At 47.4% G+C, this 20,367-nt stretch overlaps 8 protein-coding genes across 8 annotated transcripts; 4 read left to right on the forward strand and 4 right to left on the reverse strand.

Moving 5' to 3' along the window:
• Window positions 1–554: 554 nt before the first annotated feature.
• Window positions 555–3,016, forward strand: F4817DRAFT_189996 (HSF-type DNA-binding-domain-containing protein). The gene is made up of 7 exons (XM_049298455.1): window positions 555–737; window positions 825–841; window positions 926–998; window positions 1,058–1,198; window positions 1,258–2,145; window positions 2,207–2,402; window positions 2,464–3,016. The coding sequence occupies exons 1-7, from the start codon at window positions 678–680 to the stop codon at window positions 2,976–2,978; spliced, it is 1,890 nt and encodes a 629-aa protein (XP_049156869.1). The 5' UTR covers window positions 555–677; the 3' UTR covers window positions 2,979–3,016.
• Window positions 3,017–6,028: 3,012 nt separating this feature from the next.
• On the forward strand, window positions 6,029–9,136 carry F4817DRAFT_344404 (nucleotide-diphospho-sugar transferase). Its single transcript, XM_049304142.1, has 3 exons — window positions 6,029–6,267; window positions 6,349–6,405; window positions 6,460–9,136. The coding sequence occupies exons 1-3, from the start codon at window positions 6,166–6,168 to the stop codon at window positions 8,494–8,496; spliced, it is 2,196 nt and encodes a 731-aa protein (XP_049156870.1). The 5' UTR covers window positions 6,029–6,165; the 3' UTR covers window positions 8,497–9,136.
• Window positions 9,020–11,231, forward strand: F4817DRAFT_190155 (prim-pol domain-containing protein). Its single transcript, XM_049298456.1, has 4 exons — window positions 9,020–9,522; window positions 9,579–9,776; window positions 9,842–10,288; window positions 10,353–11,231. The coding sequence occupies exons 1-4, from the start codon at window positions 9,245–9,247 to the stop codon at window positions 10,984–10,986; spliced, it is 1,557 nt and encodes a 518-aa protein (XP_049156871.1). The 5' UTR covers window positions 9,020–9,244; the 3' UTR covers window positions 10,987–11,231.
• On the reverse strand, window positions 11,187–11,754 carry F4817DRAFT_318062 (YggU-like protein; the record flags this gene model as incomplete). The annotated part of the gene is made up of 2 exons (XM_049300886.1): window positions 11,187–11,354; window positions 11,548–11,754. 2 exons carry the CDS (start codon window positions 11,752–11,754, stop codon window positions 11,187–11,189), a joined length of 375 nt encoding a protein of 124 aa, XP_049156872.1.
• Window positions 11,755–12,282: 528 nt separating this feature from the next.
• Window positions 12,283–14,194, forward strand: F4817DRAFT_318063 (uncharacterized protein; the record flags this gene model as incomplete). Its single annotated transcript, XM_049300887.1, has 3 exons — window positions 12,283–12,370; window positions 12,452–12,499; window positions 12,561–14,194. The coding sequence occupies 3 exons, from the start codon at window positions 12,283–12,285 to the stop codon at window positions 14,192–14,194; spliced, it is 1,770 nt and encodes a 589-aa protein (XP_049156873.1).
• A 907-nt stretch (window positions 14,195–15,101) lies between these two features.
• Window positions 15,102–15,966, reverse strand: F4817DRAFT_360217 (uncharacterized protein; the record flags this gene model as incomplete). Its single annotated transcript, XM_049306252.1, has 4 exons — window positions 15,102–15,193; window positions 15,283–15,483; window positions 15,559–15,678; window positions 15,765–15,966. 4 exons carry the CDS (start codon window positions 15,964–15,966, stop codon window positions 15,102–15,104), a joined length of 615 nt encoding a protein of 204 aa, XP_049156874.1.
• A 361-nt stretch (window positions 15,967–16,327) lies between these two features.
• F4817DRAFT_318065 (uncharacterized protein) lies at window positions 16,328–16,698 on the reverse strand (the record flags this gene model as incomplete). Its single annotated transcript, XM_049300888.1, has 2 exons — window positions 16,328–16,519; window positions 16,573–16,698. 2 exons carry the CDS (start codon window positions 16,696–16,698, stop codon window positions 16,328–16,330), a joined length of 318 nt encoding a protein of 105 aa, XP_049156875.1.
• A 2,254-nt stretch (window positions 16,699–18,952) lies between these two features.
• F4817DRAFT_366976 (Metallo-dependent phosphatase) lies at window positions 18,953–19,918 on the reverse strand (the record flags this gene model as incomplete). Its single annotated transcript, XM_049307060.1, has 1 exon — window positions 18,953–19,918. One exon carries the CDS (start codon window positions 19,916–19,918, stop codon window positions 18,953–18,955), a length of 966 nt encoding a protein of 321 aa, XP_049156876.1.
• Between the last annotated feature and the right edge of the window lie 449 nt (window positions 19,919–20,367).

Consider the following 20,367-nt stretch of genomic DNA (forward strand, 5'->3'; position numbering starts at 1 on the left):
TCCACCCACCCACCTCATCCATCCATTCAATTCATTCTCCATAGTCTTTAAACGTTTCCCAGTTCGGGTCAGCTCGTCATGGTTTTTTGGGTTTTTTTTTGGTATTTCATATCGAGTCCTAGAAACCTTTCCCGCCAATTGAGTGACACAACCTAATTCTATAGGCGGACACCATCCTCAGTACTTGTTCAGCACCAAACGAAGACACTGACAATTAGCTGGTCGTCTGCTGCATTGTCCTTGGCATAGTCTATTGCCGGAATATCAACACCCGCGGAAAAGGCGACTGACTGCAAAGAGTCGGCTATTGTTATCGTGTGGATTGCGTGTCTGTACGGTACTTGGAGATACAGATATAACGGACAGCGCATACCATCACAACCTCCAACAGCTCGACACAACCAAACCCCAGAGGGGAAATATTCCAACATCACGAATCACGAACCACAAACCACAAACCACGAACACGAAAACCAGTACGTAAACCGTAGAGCAGCTGTCGTTCCAGATCAGGTTGCACCGTCGTCAACCTCGTCCTCGCCGTGCCACCGTCCGAGCTTCTTCCCAACGTCAAATACGAGACCATCCATTTTAACGCGCGCCCGGCCATATATTTTACCAGCTGAAGACATCATCATTGCCAACTGGGCTTCAGGCCAATCGCCCAATCGCCCAACATGCCCGAAGCCGACATGGCCGCCGTGGCGCAGGGCGCAGGTAATAACTCGAGCGACTTTGTGAGTTTTGACAATCATGGTCTCATATTCGAGTCTGCATTGTTGCCGACTGTCGCATATCCAACCCGCTAACCTACCCAACTCCAGGTTCGCAAACTATACAAGTAATTCGCGTCTTCTTCTACAAAGTTACCGGGCGGCCTCAACCTTCTGTTACTCTGTACTGACCGTGTATGTTTTTATTGTAGGATGCTAGAGGATCCAGCCTACAGTGAGGTAGTCAGGTGGGGCAACGAAGGCGACAGCTTTGTCGTTCTCGAGGTAAATACGCGGTTTCTAATTCATGTCGTTTGTTGTTGATATTAACGTCTAGCTTGTAGAATGAGAAATTTACCAAGACTATACTACCAAAACATTTCAAGCATAGCAACTTTGCGAGTTTTGTTCGACAACTTAATAAATACGACTTCCATAAAGTGCGGCATAATGAAGAGAATGGACAATCCCCATATGGCGCATCTGTAATACTTGCCTTCCTCGGTGTAGATACTGGCTCGGGAGATACTAACGGCGTATATAGGCGTGGGAATTCAAACATCCCGAGTTTCGGGCTGATAGGAAAGACAACCTCGATAATATCCGACGAAAAGCCCCGGCACCTAGGAAGGCTCAGGCCGCGGAGGAGCAGTTCGGGGTTTCTAACCAACAAGTCCTTGTTCTTAGCGAGACGCTGGCCGCGACACAGCAGCAGGTCCAGCAACTTCAAGAATCCTATCACGAGATTGTGAATGCGAATAAGATCTTCGTAGATGAAATACTTCACCTACAGAAGCTAGTCCGCGCGCAAAACCAGGTGCACAACGAACTCATCAACCATTTAAACAAGGCCGAACAGGAGAGGAAAGACACTCGAAATCCAGGTCACTCAGCAGGCGGATATTCTTCAAACACCTCTAATCTCTTGTCAGACGGCTCCGAGTCGCCTCTCGAGCTACGCCGAGCCCGCGATATTCTAAACAGCCTCCAGGTAGATCATGTTGCAGACCGGGATCTGAATCGAATGTCTGTTCAATTACACCAAGTAGGCGGTTCTCCCGAATCCGCTGGATCTTCGGGGATGATGGGACCGCCTGGCGTAGGTGGTGTAAATCCATTCCTGCATGACCCTCTGAATGACATGCGGCATCTTGTATACCCCGTTGGTCAAACAGTAGGTATAGACCCCTTCGCCGCCGAGCATATTAACAACCTTCCGTATAATCGGCCGGTACAGGACAATGCGATGGGCCCTGGTCACGAATTTAACGGCCCGGCTATGCACTCTCAAACCCCTCCGGGAGCTGCATCGCAAGGTGGTTCGCCTTGGGGGTCTAAGAAACCGGTCGTCCTTCTCGTGGAAGATGATAGAACATGTTCTCGAATCGGCTCTAAATTCCTTGCCCAGTATGACTGTGGTGTAGAGATTGCAGTACGTAGTTGTAGCTTTCGACTCGTGTAGCAGTGCGTGTTTGGCTAACAGTTCGATGCAGCGCGATGGTCTCGAGGCTGTGAACAAAGTCAATGCGAAACAGCATTACTACGACCTCATTTTTATGGATATCATCATGCCGCAGCTGGACGGTGTCTCGGCAACTGCCATGATCCGCGAAGTACAGCCCAATACGCCAATTATTGCCATGACTTCCAACATCAACCAGCAGGACCTCGAGACGTACTTCCACTGGGGTGAGTAGAATCCACTTTTGACCTTATACTTTCGTTGCTTGGATACTAACTTCGTGCCCAGGTATGCGAGACGTGCTTGCCAAACCATTCACCAAGGAGGGAATGATCGGTAAGCTCAGAAAGCATCTTGCCAATTTCTTGCGGAATCCCCCTCCGGAGAGTATGATGGACTCGATATATCCAAATGGAGCTCCAGGTCAGCCACCGACACCTGGTCCGTATTCAAATCAGGGTATGGGAATGGCGCCATTATCGGCGGCTTCGTCTGGCCCCGTCGGGAAGTTTGATACTACCCCGATACAATCGCCAGCCACGAGTGCTTCGTGGCATTCCCCGGGTCAGATACCGCATGCTTCGCCGACAATGGCCCAGGACCAAGGGTATCTCGGCGCAGGTAGCGGTTCGCAGATGGTATTAACGCCAGGCGGGACTCAGAAACCGCAGTATGCGAATACGATGATACCTCAGATGGGCGTACCCCCTCCGCAAAGGATGCCTGACGGTATGCAGCGCTCGGAAGGGCCCCCGGAGAAGCGACAGCGACTGTACGCGTCACAGACGAATTATAACCAATAACCGCCCCCTTGGTAATTTCCCATCGATATCTTGATTCCAACTTGTATATATTCCCAGCATATTTTGGTCTTTCTGCTACCGGGCCCACTGAAATACGGTCGTCGGTGTGTCAAAGAAACGAGGTGCCATTGGCGTCGGTATCGCTACATATCTTATGCATGGGAAGCATCTGGCTGGTTGCCGTGTCAAGTCTGTTTGCCGCAATCGGAGTGGAATAGAGCTCCGTGATAGATCAGGGAATACCCCTTGAATGTTTCTAGAACGTGGTTGCATGTGTATTAGTAACAGGTTGCCAAGAGATGGCTCCTGGGAAAGATGGAGGAGAATGTCGGAGAGTGGTTTGTTTGAGGCTAGATTGGGCATGTCGGGGGGTTCCATGATGTTTGGATAGCATGAGCCCATGCCTTTTTCTGTACGAAAGTCATGTGAGAACTGGTCATGTTCAACATCTCAAATTTGCTTCGGCCCTAGGGTCCAAAAGTAAAGTTACATGTATCTCTGAGCTTGGGTACCTCTTTACCTAGATGACGGAGGGGTCATGGACGAGGGTTTCTACCTCTTGAAAGGTAGCGAGGTCCAATGAATGATTCAAGGATAAAGCGTAGAAGAATAATGAAACATTCTTTGATCCATACGCATCAGTATCTGCATAGGCAAACACTATATAATATCGCTAATATCATCGTGTCAGTAAAGTATTTTTTTCTTCTGTAAGATGGGTGTTGAAATCAAAAGTGGCGTTTAGGTTGTTGAGCGAAGGAATAAGACGGCGCAAATCCAATGCGAGTGAAACATGTTGAACTGGGATCGTTTGTACCTGCCTCCTTGTCTTTTTCAGGGCCAGAGTGCTTGCCCTTTGTGTTTGTTTAAAGTTTGCACTTGCAGTCTGCTGACAAAGTTATAATGGTCTGACACTGCCGGTGGCTTCTTGGATCTAAAGGCAGGAACCCGCGAATAATACCGGAGGAGTGGCACATATAGGAATGGAAAGAATGAAAATCTAGAAGGAACATTATAGATACTTCCCCATGCACTTACCTATTACCTATATGTTGAGATAGGAAAACAAGCGGGGTTTAAACTTTAAGGAATTGAACATTAAAAGGTACGAAAAGCAAACCCAAATTATGGAGTCATCCCGGGCTTCCGCTGGTATTAACCGTTTTATGTGAACTCATATGTGATAGTATCTTAGGTGAGTTTTTAGTATTCCCATACATATGTGTGTACGCGGACAAACTTCATTAACTTATGACAGCAAACAATCGAACGTTACGAGAAAATAAAAGAACATTAGCTGATCTTCAACAAATATATTATGATGGACAACGCCTGGCTCAGCCTAGAATGCGATCGAATTTATGTAAGTATTTGCTGCCAATACCATGGAAGGAGGTAATAAATCCACTTGGCTTTAGAAGGGCCCCGTCCCTATTTCCCTGCACGTGGTGACATGATCTGCTGATCTAGACGCCCGATCTTAAAGAACGAGACCCCTATGGACTAATAGGAAGATCTTATTAATGCTACTTTTGCGGTCTAGCCTTTGGGAAACATGGGGAGAGCCCCTGGAAGTACACTACGAAAGCTTTGGTACAGACTGACTCCCCTGAACCTTGTTCTTTATGTGTTTGCGTTACAATTTCCCCGGATATATATACCTTACTCGTGTAGTTGACGACGAGATCCTCAACGGTTAGAACGCCTCATACGCGGACTGAAGCAGATCACATACGGCTAGACCTACTTGGAGATATAAAACGTGATTTATACGTACGACCCCATACTTCGGCTTACAAGGGGTCAGTAAATGCGACTTGATTTTAGATCTAACCGGGTTTCATGAGAGAGCATAGGGCTGATGGGAATATATGTACATACGTCGGTAGGCTCGGCAGGCTCGGCAGGAAGGGTTCGATACGAAACAGATGAGGCCACTTATTCATAAGCTGGCAACAAGAACGCGGGCGAATCCCAAGTCTAGCTTAGCTACATCTCCTATCTGAGCTAGGTCTACAAGATCGAGACCCTAATCGAGACCTTAGAACATGTCAGTACCCTACGTACATACATACATGACACATATCACATGCGCCTACATATGTATGTAGGCATGCAAGCCGCATGAAGTAACGGTCGGGCTGCGTCTGCGGCCAGGGGTTAGCTGACGAAGTTTGATTTGAGGTCTGGATTCTAGAATTCCAGCCTAGACCGTTGTCTGTTGCACGGCAGTCATTCCACCCTGGCCCACTCTTACTGTTGGTCCCCTGCGTCGCCTGGCCTAGACCGTCCCTGATCCATGGTGGACTATACACCTGGACATATGTAACCTAGGTATATGTATGCTACCTAGGTATGCACACATATATAATCACGCTGATCAGCAGCAATACATGTAACCACATACGTTTTGCGGCGTGTCTTATCATGTAGCTTTTTCGCATCCTAACTTAGAAGTTGGCTATTGGAAGGTAAACTCTAACATCTAATCCGTACAAAGGCACGTATTGGTTGATAGGACGGTCCAGAGATGCCGCGCTGATAACTAGGATCTAACATCATCGTACTTCGTACCTTAATATTGCTTGCTATGTATTCAAGCAACGCACTTAGGTTTCAGCGAAGTTAATTGTGTTCTCAATATCTTTATACCTATTTAAACTATATAGGTGCATAGGTAGATATTAACCTAACGGTTAAAGTATATCTAACTGGAAGATTTCGTTCGAACAAGGTATATGTTGAGTGGAAATCATCAAGTTAGACTGCTTCGGTATGCTCTTCAGCTGGTCCCTGGGGAAGACGGAAGAGTCTCGATAGGTCACGCTTCAGTTGTGTAGTAGGAAAGGTTAATTGCGAGCAAAGTTAGGTACCTGTATACCTTACCTTCAATGTTAGGTATATTTCAAGTCATCATTATATTCAAGATGATAGTCAAACGGAACTGGAATAAGCCGAGTAAGCTCTTAGCGAAGTGTGAAATGCGTTATGACGATTAATGCTGAATATCCGCATTTATGAATAAATATAACCAGATAATGCTATATAGTGGAGTATCATGATAACCAGTACAAGCGTAGCTGCCCCTCCATCAACCTTTGACTCATTTTCCAAAAATTAAAACCGACATGAGCACTTCCAAGTTCACCATCACAAAATCTCCGACAACAGCGCGAATTGAACTGCCATGTCGCAAAATAAAGCCGCGCGAGGCGGTGCCGCGACAAAAGGAAAAAAATCAAGCAAGCCAGGAGCTGAAGACAAGAGAGAAGATGTTCTTCAAGCGGTGGTATGTATTTCCCAAGCATCGCGGGGCATTGATGAGAGCTATCATAGGGCTAACACGGTACATGCGCTTCTGCCTATCTAGCTCATAGCAGATTCCTTTCAGACCAGGTTCCTCCCATTTTCTGTAGAGAGGCCAAGAGTATGTATATTCTACTAGTTTTGCTTGTTTCTGATTGTTAACTACGTCCGGCAGTGTCTCCTCCCACTTGCCAATATACCTCTCATCGAGTACACCCTCGAGTTCCTCGCCATGAACGGCGTGCAGGAAGTCTTTATATACTGTGGAGCCCATCATGATCAGATCGAGCGATACGTCCACGACTCGAGATGGTCCCCTAACTCAAGGTCCTGTCCGTTCTCTAGCCTCGAATTTATCCGTGTTGCCGATGCTAGGTCTATCGGCGATTTTCTTCGAGATCTAGACAAGCGCAACATCATTGGAGGGGACTTCGTACTGGTACATGGGGATCTTGTTTCCAATATTTCCCTTGATGCAGCTTTGGCAGCGCACAGGGCTCGCCGGGAAGCGAATCGAGACTCGTGTATGACTCTGGTGCTGCGAGAAGCTGGTGAAGGAGAGCACAATACTAAGACCAAGGGGCTAACGCCGGCATTTATAATCGACCCGAACGCCAAGCGATGCTTACACTACGAAGAGATACACCCCTTACAGACTGATCGCTACGTTACCCTCGATCCTAGCATACTTGAGAACCGCGAAGCAGAAGCCCGGACAGACCTGATTGATGCCGAGATTGACATATGTACACCAGATGTGCTCGCCTTATGGTCCGAAAGTTTCGACTACGAACTCCCCCGGGCCAACTTTCTCCATGGCGTACTGAAGGACTGGGAGCTGAACGGGAAGATGATCCACACCGAAATTGTTAACGAGGGCTACAGCGCGCGTGCTAAGAACCTTCAGATGTACGATGCGATTAGTCGGGACATATTGAGTGGCTGGACCTATCCATTTACACCTGAATGCAATCTCCTACCGGGTCACTCTTATCAATCACAAGGCGACAGTGTGTATCAGGAGGATGATGTCGAAATTGAGTCTGGAAGCGAAGTATTCGATTCAGTCCTCGGAAAGGAGACTCATGTTGGGTCCGGGAGCGTTATACAAAACAGCATCATTGGCCGAAACTGCAAAATTGGTAGCAACGTCCGAATTACTAACAGCTTCATATGGGATGATACTACGGTTAATGATGAGGCTGTAGTAGAACATGCGATTATAGCTGAGAGAGTAGTGTTGGGTAAGAAAGCCTTCATCCATGAAGGCGTGCTGGTATCGTTTGGGGTTCACTTGGGTGATGGTACGGACGTCAAGCCTGCTACGATGTTATCCCTTCTTTCTTGTGGTGGACAGCTCGTATCGGCACAGCCCGAATTCGTTGGTTCTGGTGGCAAGGGGGCACTCTTTGAGGATCTCGAAGATGATGAGACAGATGTTGATGATCCGTCGAGATTGCAAAAATCACTTATATACTCTCTCGAAGATCTTGACCTCTCCGATTCTTCTGTCTCGACACTCGCGGATGACGATGATTTGTCTGACGATGGGTCGGGTCCAATATCGCCCAGCGCTAGTCACCCCACCTCGAGATCGCGACTTTCCTCCTTCGCTTCCGATGATTCAGGAGGCCAGACATTTTCCTCCTTTCACTCAGACGCTGTTCATGGGCTGCTGGATGTTCTCCGCGGGATATCGGGTAACTTTGAATCAGAGAAACTTGAGTTCATGTCACTACGACTTGCCAACAATGCGTCTGATGCCGCTATGAGGAAGGCGGTTGCGACGGCCTTCGTTCGTCGCGCGGTCGAGCTTATAAATTCCGAGAATGATGCTTTGGAACCGTCAAAAGCTGCTAAGCAGGTACTCACCTCACGAGAGGGTGCTACGAATTTCGTCTTAGAGGTTGGCGTTGGTGATCATTCCGTATCAGAACAAGTCGAATTCGCGCTGGCGGTGCAGAAAGCGTGCGTGAGTAGTTCCAGATTTGTTGAAGTTGCCAAAACTGGCAACCTCCTTGCTGCTATGCTGCAGCAGATGTACGATCTTGATATCCTCGAAGAAGAGGGTATCCTAGGTTGGTGGGAAGACGATAGGGGTAAGGAGGACGGCTTGATGTCGGAGGTACGGGAAAAATGCCAGGCACTAGTTGAGTGGCTTGAAAACGCCGACGAAGAAAGCGACGAGGAAGAAGACGACGACGATGAGTGATGGACATAATCATAATGCCATCATAATGCCATCATAATGCCATCATAATGCCATCATAATACCATGTGAGACGAGTTGGGCCGACGCCCTTTTTATCCTCACGCTGAAATACCTTACGGCACCAACAGTATGCTATACTAAGCGACGGGGTTCCTGCCTGGGACTTCCCGCCGCCCTCGGCATCACCACATTAGCTTTGGGGGTAATCATGAATCCTACGAGGATATGGTTTGGGCTCATGCGGGGTAATGCCAGGGGGTTCATAAGGGGTTCAGGATTGCGTTGAAATATATGCATGGGATGATTAGTAGCGAGCTGCTATCGGCAGTCATAGTAAGAATTTGGCATAGGGTTCTTCTATTCTGAACATAGATCGAGCCATAATGAGAATAGAACAGTAAAATTGCAAACTTATTACCTCAAGTACCTAAGTAACTTGGGTGACGTGTAGGTACGTTGTGATTTTTGATTGAGCTTGAATGTTCCGAGCTTGGGAATGTTCTATGCTATTGGCGGGGGTTTTAGTTTTAGATGTTAGCACTTTAAGTTGGTACGCGTTATGCGATTAACACGAAGACGCGTCTTGACGCGCTTACTTCTAATCTTTCAATTAAACAATTAGTTAAACAATTAAACTTGCCCCTCCACCTGTCAATCTATATCCTTATTAGACACCTAACATTGTTGATTAGAATAATGACCGTATTGAATTAAATTTATAAAGTCTCGTCAAATTAATTCTACTAAAATGCCTCACTCAATATCGCCCGAGACCGATAACCAAAATCCCACCGTCGAAGAGACCATGGCCGACGCCCCTACTAGAACTGACGAGAGTCAAGATACCGACAATGATATTACTATGGCGGAAACAGATGCATTGTCAGTTCCCGTAAAAGAGGAGGACCAAAAAGACGTCAAGCTAGATGAACTATTTGCGGATGTAGACTCGGACGATGAATTCCCTAGTTCACGGCCGGGCGAAAATAAGTTCTCGAGCTCCCCCGAGGCTCCAGCATCGCCCATGTGAGATAGTCGAATCACCCTGACTGGAGGAGCACGTGTTTTAACAGATAATGCAGTAATGGGGCCGTGTCTATGAAAGCTTCTGACCCTGAGATCATGCGCATGTTCTACCAACGATTCTTCCCTTGGCGTTATCTGTTCCAGTGGCTTAATCATAGCCCGACTCCTACCAACGACTTTGGTCATCGCGAATTTGCTTTCACTTTACAGGGTGATATATATTCGCGATATAACTCCTTTCCTAGTGCCGACTTGTGAGTAGCTTTCAATTTCGATTTATCCCCATCTTCCACACTGCAGCTCATCATGTCTACTGTAGACTTCGAAAAGACGTACTACGTCTGTTACCGTCCCGTTTCGAAATCGGACCCGTATACACCACAAACCCTCGTGACCGCAAGACGTTGCGGAATTTAAACTCGTTTAAGCCGCTGTCTAAAGAGTTGTGCTTCGATATCGATTTAACAGACTACGATGACATCCGAACGTGCTGCGATAAGGCGAACATATGTAATCGCTGTTGGCAATTCATCACTATGGCCATCAAAGTAGTGGATGTGGCCCTACGTGATGACTTTGGGTTCAAACACATCATGTGGGTTTACTCAGGACGAAGAGGTGCGCACGCTTGGGTATGCGATAAAAAGGCGCGGACGATGGACGACCAGAAGCGTAGGGCTATTGCGGGATACCTCGAAGTAATCCGTGGTGGTGCGCAGAGTGGGAAGAAGGTTAATGTATGGCGGCCACTACACCCGCATCTAAGGTATGTCTACTTCTATCCTTCTTCGAAACTATAATGAGAGCATCTACTAACACTTTCCCTGCAGTCGGAGTTTAAATATTCTGGCGCCTCATTTCCAAGAAGACGTCCTAGAGGCACAAGACCCATGGGCATCGCCGGAACGGGCAGAACATCTCCTTTCCCTGCTCCCTGATAAAGCATTAAATGATAGCTTACGAAAGAAATGGGACTCTTCGCCTGGACGTGCGAGCACTTCGAAATGGGCCGATATCGACTCGCTCGCCCGTTCAGGGAGCGGTAGTAAGAACCTTGATACGAAAGCGCTGCTGGATGCCAAGCAAGACATAGTTCTCGAGTACACCTACCCGCGCCTCGATATCGAGGTCAGCAAGAAACTAAACCATTTACTTAAATCACCGTTCGTTGTACACCCCGGCACGGGACGAGTGTGTGTACCGATCGACACGCGGAAGCTGGAGGACTTCGACCCGCTCGGAGTGCCGACGGTACAGGGATTACTAGAGGAGATCGACACGTGGAAGGCTGATGCCGGGGAGGATGGCTCTGATGACAAGGTGAAGAACCTTCAAGACTGGGAGAAGACGAGCTTGCGGCCTTATGTCGAGTATTTCCGGAGCTTCGTGCTGGCGCTCATGAAAGATGAGCGGGATCCGAAGATTAAGCGCGAGAGGGAGGAGAGCGAAGCGATGGAATTCTAATAGGTACCTAGGTAGGTACCTGTTATAGGAGACATTGTGAACTTTGGTGTTCTCAGCTATTTCGGCTGTTATGGTTTGTTGGTATACACTCGGTACTATGACATAGGCATGGAGTTTAGGCATTCTACATTATTTGAGGCTGGGGCACGAATCATACTGTCAAATGCTTGTCTTTTCGAAGCCTTTGCTGCAGCTTGCGTTTACGATACTTCCTGGCTGAGGAGCTTCTGCTTTACCATAGCTACGAGGTCCTCATCGCTCTCCCCGTCCTTGCCGCGCCGGAAACAGGCGCTCGCGACACTAATGGTCTTATCCCTGTTTTTCATCCCATGAGTGATCTGCAAGTCCGATTTTGGGACGCCTAGGATCTGGAGATGTGCTGTTAGATGAAGTCTTACCTATGAAGTACAACACGTTCTATATCGATGTATGAAGGAGACTATACTACAGTCTGAAGAACATAGCAGCCCAAGAAGGCTCATAAGCTACCTACCTGCACTGCATATCTACAGGAAAGGGATATGATACAACATACATATAAGTAATCTCGATATTACTTACCTCGCTTAATATCTCAATAACGGCCTTGTTTGCCTTGCCGTCCTGCGGCGGAGCGGCTACGCATAGCTCGATGGACTCATCTGTGACGGTGGCAACTCCCTCCCGCACCTTGCTTGCGCCGGGTCGTATGTGACATCGCAGCTGCAGTATCTCGGGCGAGGAAGACTTGGACTTCTGGATTAGGGTTATGGCGTTGCGGGCGGCCATGTTCTCAACTTCTCATTGTGCTGTGGTTTTGAATGCAGTCCTATTGCTTATTGTTTGGATAGAAAGGATCCACGTCGAATAATGTTGTATTACTGGTTTGATGTAAGACGTGAGATGTGAGACTGGAATTCCATTGCTATCACATGTGTAACTAAGTATATTTAAGAAGCTTGGGCCATTCGATTTATTGATAAACACGGCTTGACAGCTGCAAGGGTGCCTTTAAAGTCTAAGATAAGAATGCGATAAGATACAATGCTTGTACATCGGTACTTGATACATATGTACCTAGTCCTTGACATAATTGCGACAGGTCAAATATCATTTCAAGACTTGGAACCGGCAACAACTTCGGTTGATTGCGTTCAAGTAGGTAATCGAAGCATCCCGGTTCGATATTTCCTTTTCGATTTCTTTTTCGAGTACATCTATCTTTTATTGCAGAACTCGACATGCGATCGTCACTTTAATTAATCGTGTATGCCGCGCAATCTCCGACTACCCACGCGCCTACGCCTACGCTCCAACATGGCGCTCGAGCAAGCTGGCCGCGCTGGTCACGGCTATACCCTCACGTCTCTTAGTCGTTGGTCTATTCAAAATAAGAAGCTGCCTCGTACGTCTCCAAGATAAACCTCATATATATATATATATATATACGGTGTTTATAGTGTTTCCTGCTAACAGTAAACTTTAGCCGTTAATGAAATTACTACTGTCCATGTTTACGACTTTGATAATACCCGTTCGCCTTCCCATATATTCACCTCCCTATCCCTTCCACAACTAACCATAAACGACTCCAGTATTCCAAACCCCTCTACCCAACCCCAAGATATGGAACGGCTCGACTCTAGGCCTATTAGGCACCCCTGATGTTTTTGTCAACGGCGGCTGGTGGCACGACTCGAGGATATTAGCTGCGACTGGCGAAGGCGTAGAGCATGAAGAGAAGCGAGCTTGGAATGGTTGGTGGAACGAGAAGATTGTGGAGCTGGTTCGTCTGAGCATGAAGCAGAGCGATGCCCTCTGTGTCCTATTGACGGGACGTTCTGAGCATGGGTTCTCCCAACTCATAAAGCGAATCGTTGCGAGCAAAGGCCTGGAATTCGACTTAATTGGTCTGAAGCCCTCTGTTGGTCCCAACAACGAGCGATTTTCGAGTACCATGAATTTTAAACAGGTCTTCCTTAGGGCGGTAATGGGAACTTACAAAGCGGCGATGGAGATACGCATTTACGAAGACCGCCCAAAACACGTTGCCGGCTTTCGCGACTTCCTGGCCGACTACAATGCACAGCGAATCAGTCTTGGACAACCTTCAATTATCGCCGAGGTCATCCCAGTTACTGAGCTGTCTACTACTCTCGACCCTGTTGTCGAGGTAGCCGAAGTCCAACATCTTATCAATGTTCACAACGAACTGGTCAAAACCCGAGCGGGAAGTGCGCGCAGCGGGCGTCTAGCCATCAAGAAGACCGTGTTTTTCACGAGTTACATGATTGCGCCAGCCGACACGAAACGGCTTATCAAGCTTCTAAATTCGCAGGTGCCGGAGATTACAGATTTGAAGTATCTTGCTAACACCATCCTTATCACTCCGCGTCCCTGCCCGAAGCCCATCCTCGACAAGATTGGCGGCATGAACTCCAAGATGAAGTGGGAAGTTGTTGATATTGGTTCCATTCAGGGTAACATCTGGGCGGCGCGCGTGAGGCCTGTGCCTGCCAATGCTACTTACCACACGGACAACCCGTCGCCCTCTGTCGTCCTAGGCTTGAGAAGAGGGGCCCGCCCGCCGGACGTTAATAAGATCCGGAACTGGCAGCCAATACCGCCCGAGAAATCCTTCGTCTTCGAGACAACGGTGGGCGAGAAATACATGCTTCGCATCGAGCGAGAAGACCAAGACGGAGACCACCAGTATGACAGCCAGCAGGAGAGATTCTCACACAGGGGCTCGAAGCGCAAGTTCCCAGGCGATGAGGATCGCCATCCGCGTCAACACGGTAGCAATTTCGGCAATAACGCCCGTGATTATCATACTTCAGCCCATCAAGGACGAGGCGGAGGAGGCGACAACCGTGGTCGAGGTGGCTACAGGGGTGGCGGTGCCTCCAGAGGTAACCGCGGCGGTGGTCGAGGAGGGTTCAAGGGTTCAGGAAGAGGCGGTAGAGGTGGAGCACATGGTTATCGCTCGTTAGACGACGTGGAGACACGTGAGAACCCTCAGAGTGGCTTCAACTCGTCGACAGTCTCGTACGACGACACTTTCCCCTCGTTACAAGGCGGCCCGCCTCAACTTCAGCCTCCTCTGCCGATTGCTCCGCAGTACGGCCAGCCATTCCCGCAGCAAGGGCAATGGTCGGCTCCAGGAGGACCCCCGACGCAGTCACGGCCTGTGGGCGGCCCCGGACCGGATTTGCAAAGTTTCTACTGAGTATATCTCAAAGCCTCGTTACAATGTGCTTGCTTCATAGGTATGTTTTCGAAGAATTGCTTAGAGAGATTCGTCCGAGTTGAGCCGTATAGAATAGTTATTATAGTTATAACTACTGATTTCTGGAAGTTTGACAAGTCGCGGGACCAAGTGGTTCCATAAGGTTTGTATGGGCATGCAGTTATTTGCAGCAGTGCATCATGGAATAAGCCTTTTTTTCTTTTTACGGAGTAGCTTGTATATATAGAATTGCATACCCTCTTGGAATTATTTTACGAGGACAGTGGACTAGCTAGGATTTAGGCGTTTATTGTTTTGGCAGGGATTCCCTAAAGTCGGAATGTGAACAAACCAACTGGCATTAATAAAAATTACTATTTTTGGGTATCGATATACAAGCACGAGAGATATGAGGAGTGATCTAGAAATGTACGTGTTAGTCTCGGTTCCACATAACAGCTTCGAGTAACAGGAATTTTGCGTGCCAGACAATAATCAGGAAAGATAGAACAATGGTGTGTTGGATGAATCATATTCGTGAAACACGAGTCATAAACAGCCTCTTAAAGAGAAATTCATCATAGAAAGGCGGGATGGTAAGAGAAAATGAGAGGATGGTTGACTTACCACAGGGTCAAGGTCTGTGTCTTCGGCGAAAGCTAGTTCACCAATGTACCATTTGTATGGAAGTGGAAGTTGGTTAGAACACATGAGGATATGCGATTCTATATGTACAGGTATCCCTCCTGTTTGTGGTCTTTTATACTTACCGTAGAGCCCGTATAATTGTTGTCGCTTTAATAATAGGCGCGACTTGTCAGCAGTGTTTTCATAGGAGCTCCTCAGTAGGCAGTATTCGCTCCCAGGCGTCTGGCCTGAAGATATGATTGCAGAATGTATCTGCTTATTACGCGTTTGCTGAAACGGGGTTGATGTCAACGCCGTACTTCTCCTTTAGACGCTGTCGCCTGCGCTCCTCGTAGCCCGGCGGTTTGATGCCTGTAAGGTTGAATTTTGTTAGTGTGCTTCTTCAGTAATAGCCATACTATGATAAAATAGCAAGGTATGGCGTGGTATAGTGTAAGTACCTCTCCCTTCTCCAATGTCAGAGATGGTCTCCTCAATGGGCCGCCGTCGGTTCTTCCGCAAGTACTCCTTGCGGTCGTACTCGTCCATACTGGAGACCTCGGTGCGGGACCCGCCGCGTAGGCTGCCGCCTGTATATTCGAAGGCGGACATGATGACAGAGAAGGCAGCACCATAGCCGAGGATAGGAGGGATGCGGCCGGCTGATTATTTCAGCGAAAATTAGCATGGCGAGGACGACAACTGCAAAACAGGATTGGGGATGGTGGAAAACGTACATCTGAGACCGATCGTGGCACCACCGAGGAAAGAGGCGATTGTCACGTTCAGTGTGTCATCCTTCTCTCTTAAGTTGGCAGCGGCATCTTTGGAGAATGTATACACGGTACCGAGGGCAGCTGTGGTGGGTTGCAAGTCAGCTTCCCAGTCGCAACAACAGCTCTCTATCGTCTACAGCTTCCAATTGGACCAGAAAAAGACGTACTGAACATAGCAATAGTGCCACCAGTCCTGCTAAAAACGCCCCAGACGCCGACATTGCGCTTCGCGAGGGAATTCTGCACGGCCGAGGCAACAAAGCCAGCACCTCCGCCGATCAGAGCGCCTTTTATGCCCGACTTGATGGCATCGCGCTGGTGGAAGTGGTGCTCCTTCGGATCGGCCTGGACGGAATATGGATTCGCCATCTTGACTCAAGCCCGAAGGAGGCTGGTTTCGGGATGGGACTCGAGGATTGTAGAGAAGAGTTGATGTAGGTAATTATGTGAGGGAGAAGAACCTCAGGTTATGTTATGTAGGTCAGGTCGTTTGACTAGCGGCTCCAAGCTTTTGAGCTTGATCGGATTGTAATCTTCCAAATTGTTCCGGGCCCTTTTTTTTGTTTCGTTCAAGTGGGTCGCACGTGATTATATACTTCTACCAAATCGACTTGTAAAAGCCGAATAGCCGACGCTGTATTGTAACCGCCCAAAACCGCCCAAAACCGCCCAAAACCGCACCAAGAAGTAAACGAGCCAAGCTCCCGAGACGAGACTCCCTAGCCACCTCCTACAACAGCCATCGAAAGTCATCAACCTCACCATCGCTCCCACGATCGACCACCGTCACGGCCCTTAATCTCAACAAGTTCAACTTGGACGCAACGGACTCGAAGCTGAAATTAAGGGCGCCGGCCGTAATAGCCTCCCAGATGTCTATTAGTGCTTCGGGAGGAGCCGCAACATCCACGTCTTCCGTATTCTATACTGAAGAGTGGGCAATGCTGGCTGCGCCGCCAACTAAAACTAGTTGACGGCGCCGTTCGGGCCGGACGAGGCGGGTGGCCGCGCGAAAGCACTGGACGAGTGCCTCGCGCAGTGGTGCGGCGATGGTGATGTTGGACTTCGGCATGTTTCGGAGGTAACAGACGAGAGAGGCATCGCAGAGTTCCTACATACATTCAGATAATTGGCCAGTAAGCACACTTCTGCATTGTACAACTAAAGACATATTGGCAACTCAACTCACTGGAGACAAATATAAAGCCGAGTTGGGGAGGTCTAGGGTAGATGGGTCGTTGGGATAACCAAACCAGAGTATAAATACATCTATGAATGATGATGCATACAGAAAGATAATCAGCATCGACGAGGAATACAGGACTACAGCTAGCATATAAATACATGTATCAAACAAGCTGTTTAGAGAAGCTTGGGTTGCTACTACTTTGCTATACATTTTACGGCTTTCCTTCGCTAACGTGTAGAGCAAGGTCTAAGCGACGTGTTCGCCAGCATATCCTTCCTTTAAACCAGGTATAGTTGGAAATTAGAGGGAGCGCAAGACTGAAAGGTTGACTACATGTAGGTATTCAACACATATATGTACCTAACCTAATATTATCTACGTTTGAATATTATAAGAGTTTTAGTCACAAAGCTTCACAATATTACGCACTACAACAGCCCAAATATAACGGCCTAAATATTCTATAATTGAGTATCCTTTATTTCGATTCCCAATCTAAGCCTAACTCCTATAATATCCTGCCTATAGTAAGCGTTCGGTATGGATAATTTGTAAATGCATAATTGAAGTTATTGCGTAATACTGTCTTTTATTTTAGAACACATATGTTCAAAATCGGAATATTTTCAGGATACTTATATACCGACGTATTTTGTATAAATTACGATTCGAGCACCGGGATTCAAGTGGCTGAGTGGTTGGTGATGATGACGATAAGGTTAACGTCTATTGTTGCTATAAGCTAGGTAGCTACAGCGAGCGTATCTATAGCGCCTTAAGACGTCTAGAGTACTTCCTTCAAGGGAGACAGAGCTAGAGTTTCGCCTGTCATAAGAGATCATCCACTTCCTGCCTCTGCATTCCATCCCCTCCTGCCTATAGCATTGCTCTACCTAGCGCCGGTGCCAGGTAGCCGACTTTGATCAGGAAAAAAACCGTCGAGCACGCCTTCTTATGACGACTCGGGAATCACCTTCATTAATGCCCGGCAGTGCCCAAGGAAAAACCTGAGTCGGAGAGTGTCATGAGCAGCCCTTGGTATGTGACCACTACGGAGTGACAGGTGACTAGCTGGTGAATAGCTTATAGAACATATATAATTTTCAGTGTTATTAACGCCTGCTTTCTCCTAAATCTATGAGGGAACCAAGGTTCCCTTATATATAACATAACGAATGACTAGCTGGTAGATAGCTTCAACCTAAATTTTAGAACCCTTATCACGTCATACGCCTATCGTAATCCTTGTCATCTGACAGAGAGATCCTCCACTTCCTGCCTATAGCATCCCACAGCCCCTACCTGCCCATAGCATTACTATATCCGATTAGCGCCGGCACTAGGTAGCCGGCTTGAATCAGGGAGGAAACTGTTAAATACGCCTTCTCATAACCGAGTTGGAATTACTTTCAGTGCCTGGTAGTGCTTGAGGGGAAAACTTGTGTTGTGCCCTTTTTGGTTGACTATGCTGGATTCGAGTCCAATTGTGTTAAGTATGTTTAACCACCACTCCATGTGTGTGGCTGAGTGGTTAGAAGGTAGTTTATGTAACCGGAAAGTGGATATTTCGGTCCTGGCGAATAATTCGGAATTATTTGTGTTTTTGGGTGTTGTATAGGGGTGTTGTATAATTTGTGTGTAAAAGTCCTTACTTTTGCCGAAATAAGAACACGCTGTTGCTTCGACGGTGTAGTTCATTTTCAACGAAGTGTTTGTTGGGGTCTGAGTTTATAAGTGTAGGTTGTTGTGAAAACTAATCGAAAGCCCAAATGGTTTGATGGTCGGTGTTATGTGGGATATGGGGGATCGTGAGTGTTTGCTGAAGGGCGTTGCTGAGGATGGTGTTAAAGTCCCAAATAATAATGTATAGTTGTCGAGATCGAAGGACTATACGAAGTGATTGTAGACGTTGTGGCCGTGTTGCTGACGAGGGGGTAGATAGATGTCGTCTAACTGGTGTCTTACGACACCATTCCGTTGTCTCCCTGATGGGTTAGGGCCCTTCAGCGTCTGTTACATAGGATCGGTGTTCTTTGGTTTCTGCTAGATTGATTCGTTGTCCTCGTTGTCCAGTAGGATGTGTCTAGGATGTTTACCACTTCGCCGAGATTCCAAAATAAAACACGTGCAATAGACACGCTCTTATAACTTCTGTATACCCAATCTTTATAAGAATGACTCCGGCATTTCAAGGTCGACTAACCAGGGTACATGCATAGGGTATTCTTCCGTGGCTCCTTGAATTGCTGCATTCACGAAGAGCGTCTGTGAGCCGGCCCTGAGCGGATTCTCGTCACCAGTGCAGTGGCTAGTTTTAATACATCCTTCGTGGCTAAGAACCGCCCTTTTCTTCGATTTTTCCTCCCCTATTTCGGGAGTGTCGAATTTAGAGCTATTTAGATTTGATAGCTTCCCGATTACTGCCGATTGTTCATTGTCGATGTCGGTGAAATGTGATGGTACTTCGCTGATGTTTTCTCTCCAGGTGGCCAGCTTTGCTCCCCATCCTTCGTGAATATGACCAAAGCAGTGTAGTTTTGGGCGGGCTCGAGCGATAGAACCGAAAAGTTGGGGACACCCTGTCCTGCGTCGTGAGTCGGTAAGATCCATTATCCCGTGGGGTGGGCCGTGGGTTATTGCTATATCAACCCCTTTCTCGATAGCAAAGTTATGTCCTTCTTGAGGACTATATTGGAAACCCCAGTCACTTAGTGACGGTGTATAGGGGCTGGCGTAGACTGTTAACTTTGCCCCATTTCCCAACTCGAAGCGGTGTGTGCCCTCTTCCAAGAAAACCACCCCGTCGCTTTTTGCGTCCTCGAAAAGCTGACGTATTTCGCCAAAGCCCCCATAAAACCTTTCTACTTCCTCTGGCTGTAAGTCTGGGTTTGAGGCGACTTTGTTCTTAAATAGTGGTATGTCAGCAGTAAAGTCGTGATTTCCTGCAATAACTAACTTGAGCGGCGCATCGATGCTCCGAAGAAGTTGAAGAGTTGTTTTGAATTCATCGATTTTTGATTCTTCGGTAAGGTCGCCGCAGTGGATAGCTACATCGGCGCCAATGTGTTGTATGTTGGATACATTCTCTCCGTGTGTGTCGGAGAGTATTAGGAAGCGAGTTTTGATAGCCATGATAACGGTATAATAGTAACTATTTACCGTATTTTAGAATTGAATAGGTAAAAGTTTAGTGATGAATTGTGGTAGCAAATTAATCAGTTGAAGTTGACGTGATGGATAACTAGTCGATATAGTGTCTTAGGCTACAGTTTGTCGCGTTTTTGAGTTGAATAGATAAACGGACACCTAGAAGGTACCTAGATAGTTTTCACTTGCGGTAGAAAAGCGATACTGATGGTTGATATGGTGATAGCTGACTGTTGATGGTTGATAATTTGTGTAGGTGGTGGTTTGCAGAAATTCTTCACACAATAGGGGATATGCCTTTCTTTTTATATATGCAATTTTTGTTGGGAGAGATATACATTTTTTTGAGCTACACGCTACCTTGGCTTTGGTAATTTAACCGTAAATACGAGACTTAACCGTCAATACGAGAACTATGCAAGTCCCTTGACTCT

Source organism: Daldinia loculata (genome assembly GCF_022478755.1).
Source record: "Daldinia loculata strain CBS 113971 unplaced genomic scaffold F4817scaffold_42, whole genome shotgun sequence".
Lineage (NCBI taxonomy): Eukaryota > Fungi > Ascomycota > Sordariomycetes > Xylariales > Hypoxylaceae > Daldinia > Daldinia loculata.

Coding starts and splice junctions, on each gene's coding strand:
- F4817DRAFT_189996 (XM_049298455.1), top strand. CDS start 678: ATGCCCGAAGCCGACATGGCCGCCGTGGCGCAGGGCGCAGGTAATAAC. Junction 2,146..2,206: donor ACTGTGGTGTAGAGATTGCA/GTACGTAGTTGT, acceptor AGTTCGATGCAG/CGCGATGGTCTCGAGGCTGT. Junction 2,403..2,463: donor CGAGACGTACTTCCACTGGG/GTGAGTAGAATC, acceptor CTTCGTGCCCAG/GTATGCGAGACGTGCTTGCC.
- F4817DRAFT_190155 (XM_049298456.1), top strand. CDS start 9,245: ATGCCTCACTCAATATCGCCCGAGACCGATAACCAAAATCCCACCGTC. Junction 9,523..9,578: donor GAGGCTCCAGCATCGCCCAT/GTGAGATAGTCG, acceptor CAGATAATGCAG/TAATGGGGCCGTGTCTATGA. Junction 10,289..10,352: donor CCACTACACCCGCATCTAAG/GTATGTCTACTT, acceptor CTTTCCCTGCAG/TCGGAGTTTAAATATTCTGG.
- F4817DRAFT_344404 (XM_049304142.1), top strand. CDS start 6,166: ATGTCGCAAAATAAAGCCGCGCGAGGCGGTGCCGCGACAAAAGGAAAA. Junction 6,268..6,348: donor AAGATGTTCTTCAAGCGGTG/GTATGTATTTCC, acceptor CTGCCTATCTAG/CTCATAGCAGATTCCTTTCA. Junction 6,406..6,459: donor TTTCTGTAGAGAGGCCAAGA/GTATGTATATTC, acceptor TACGTCCGGCAG/TGTCTCCTCCCACTTGCCAA.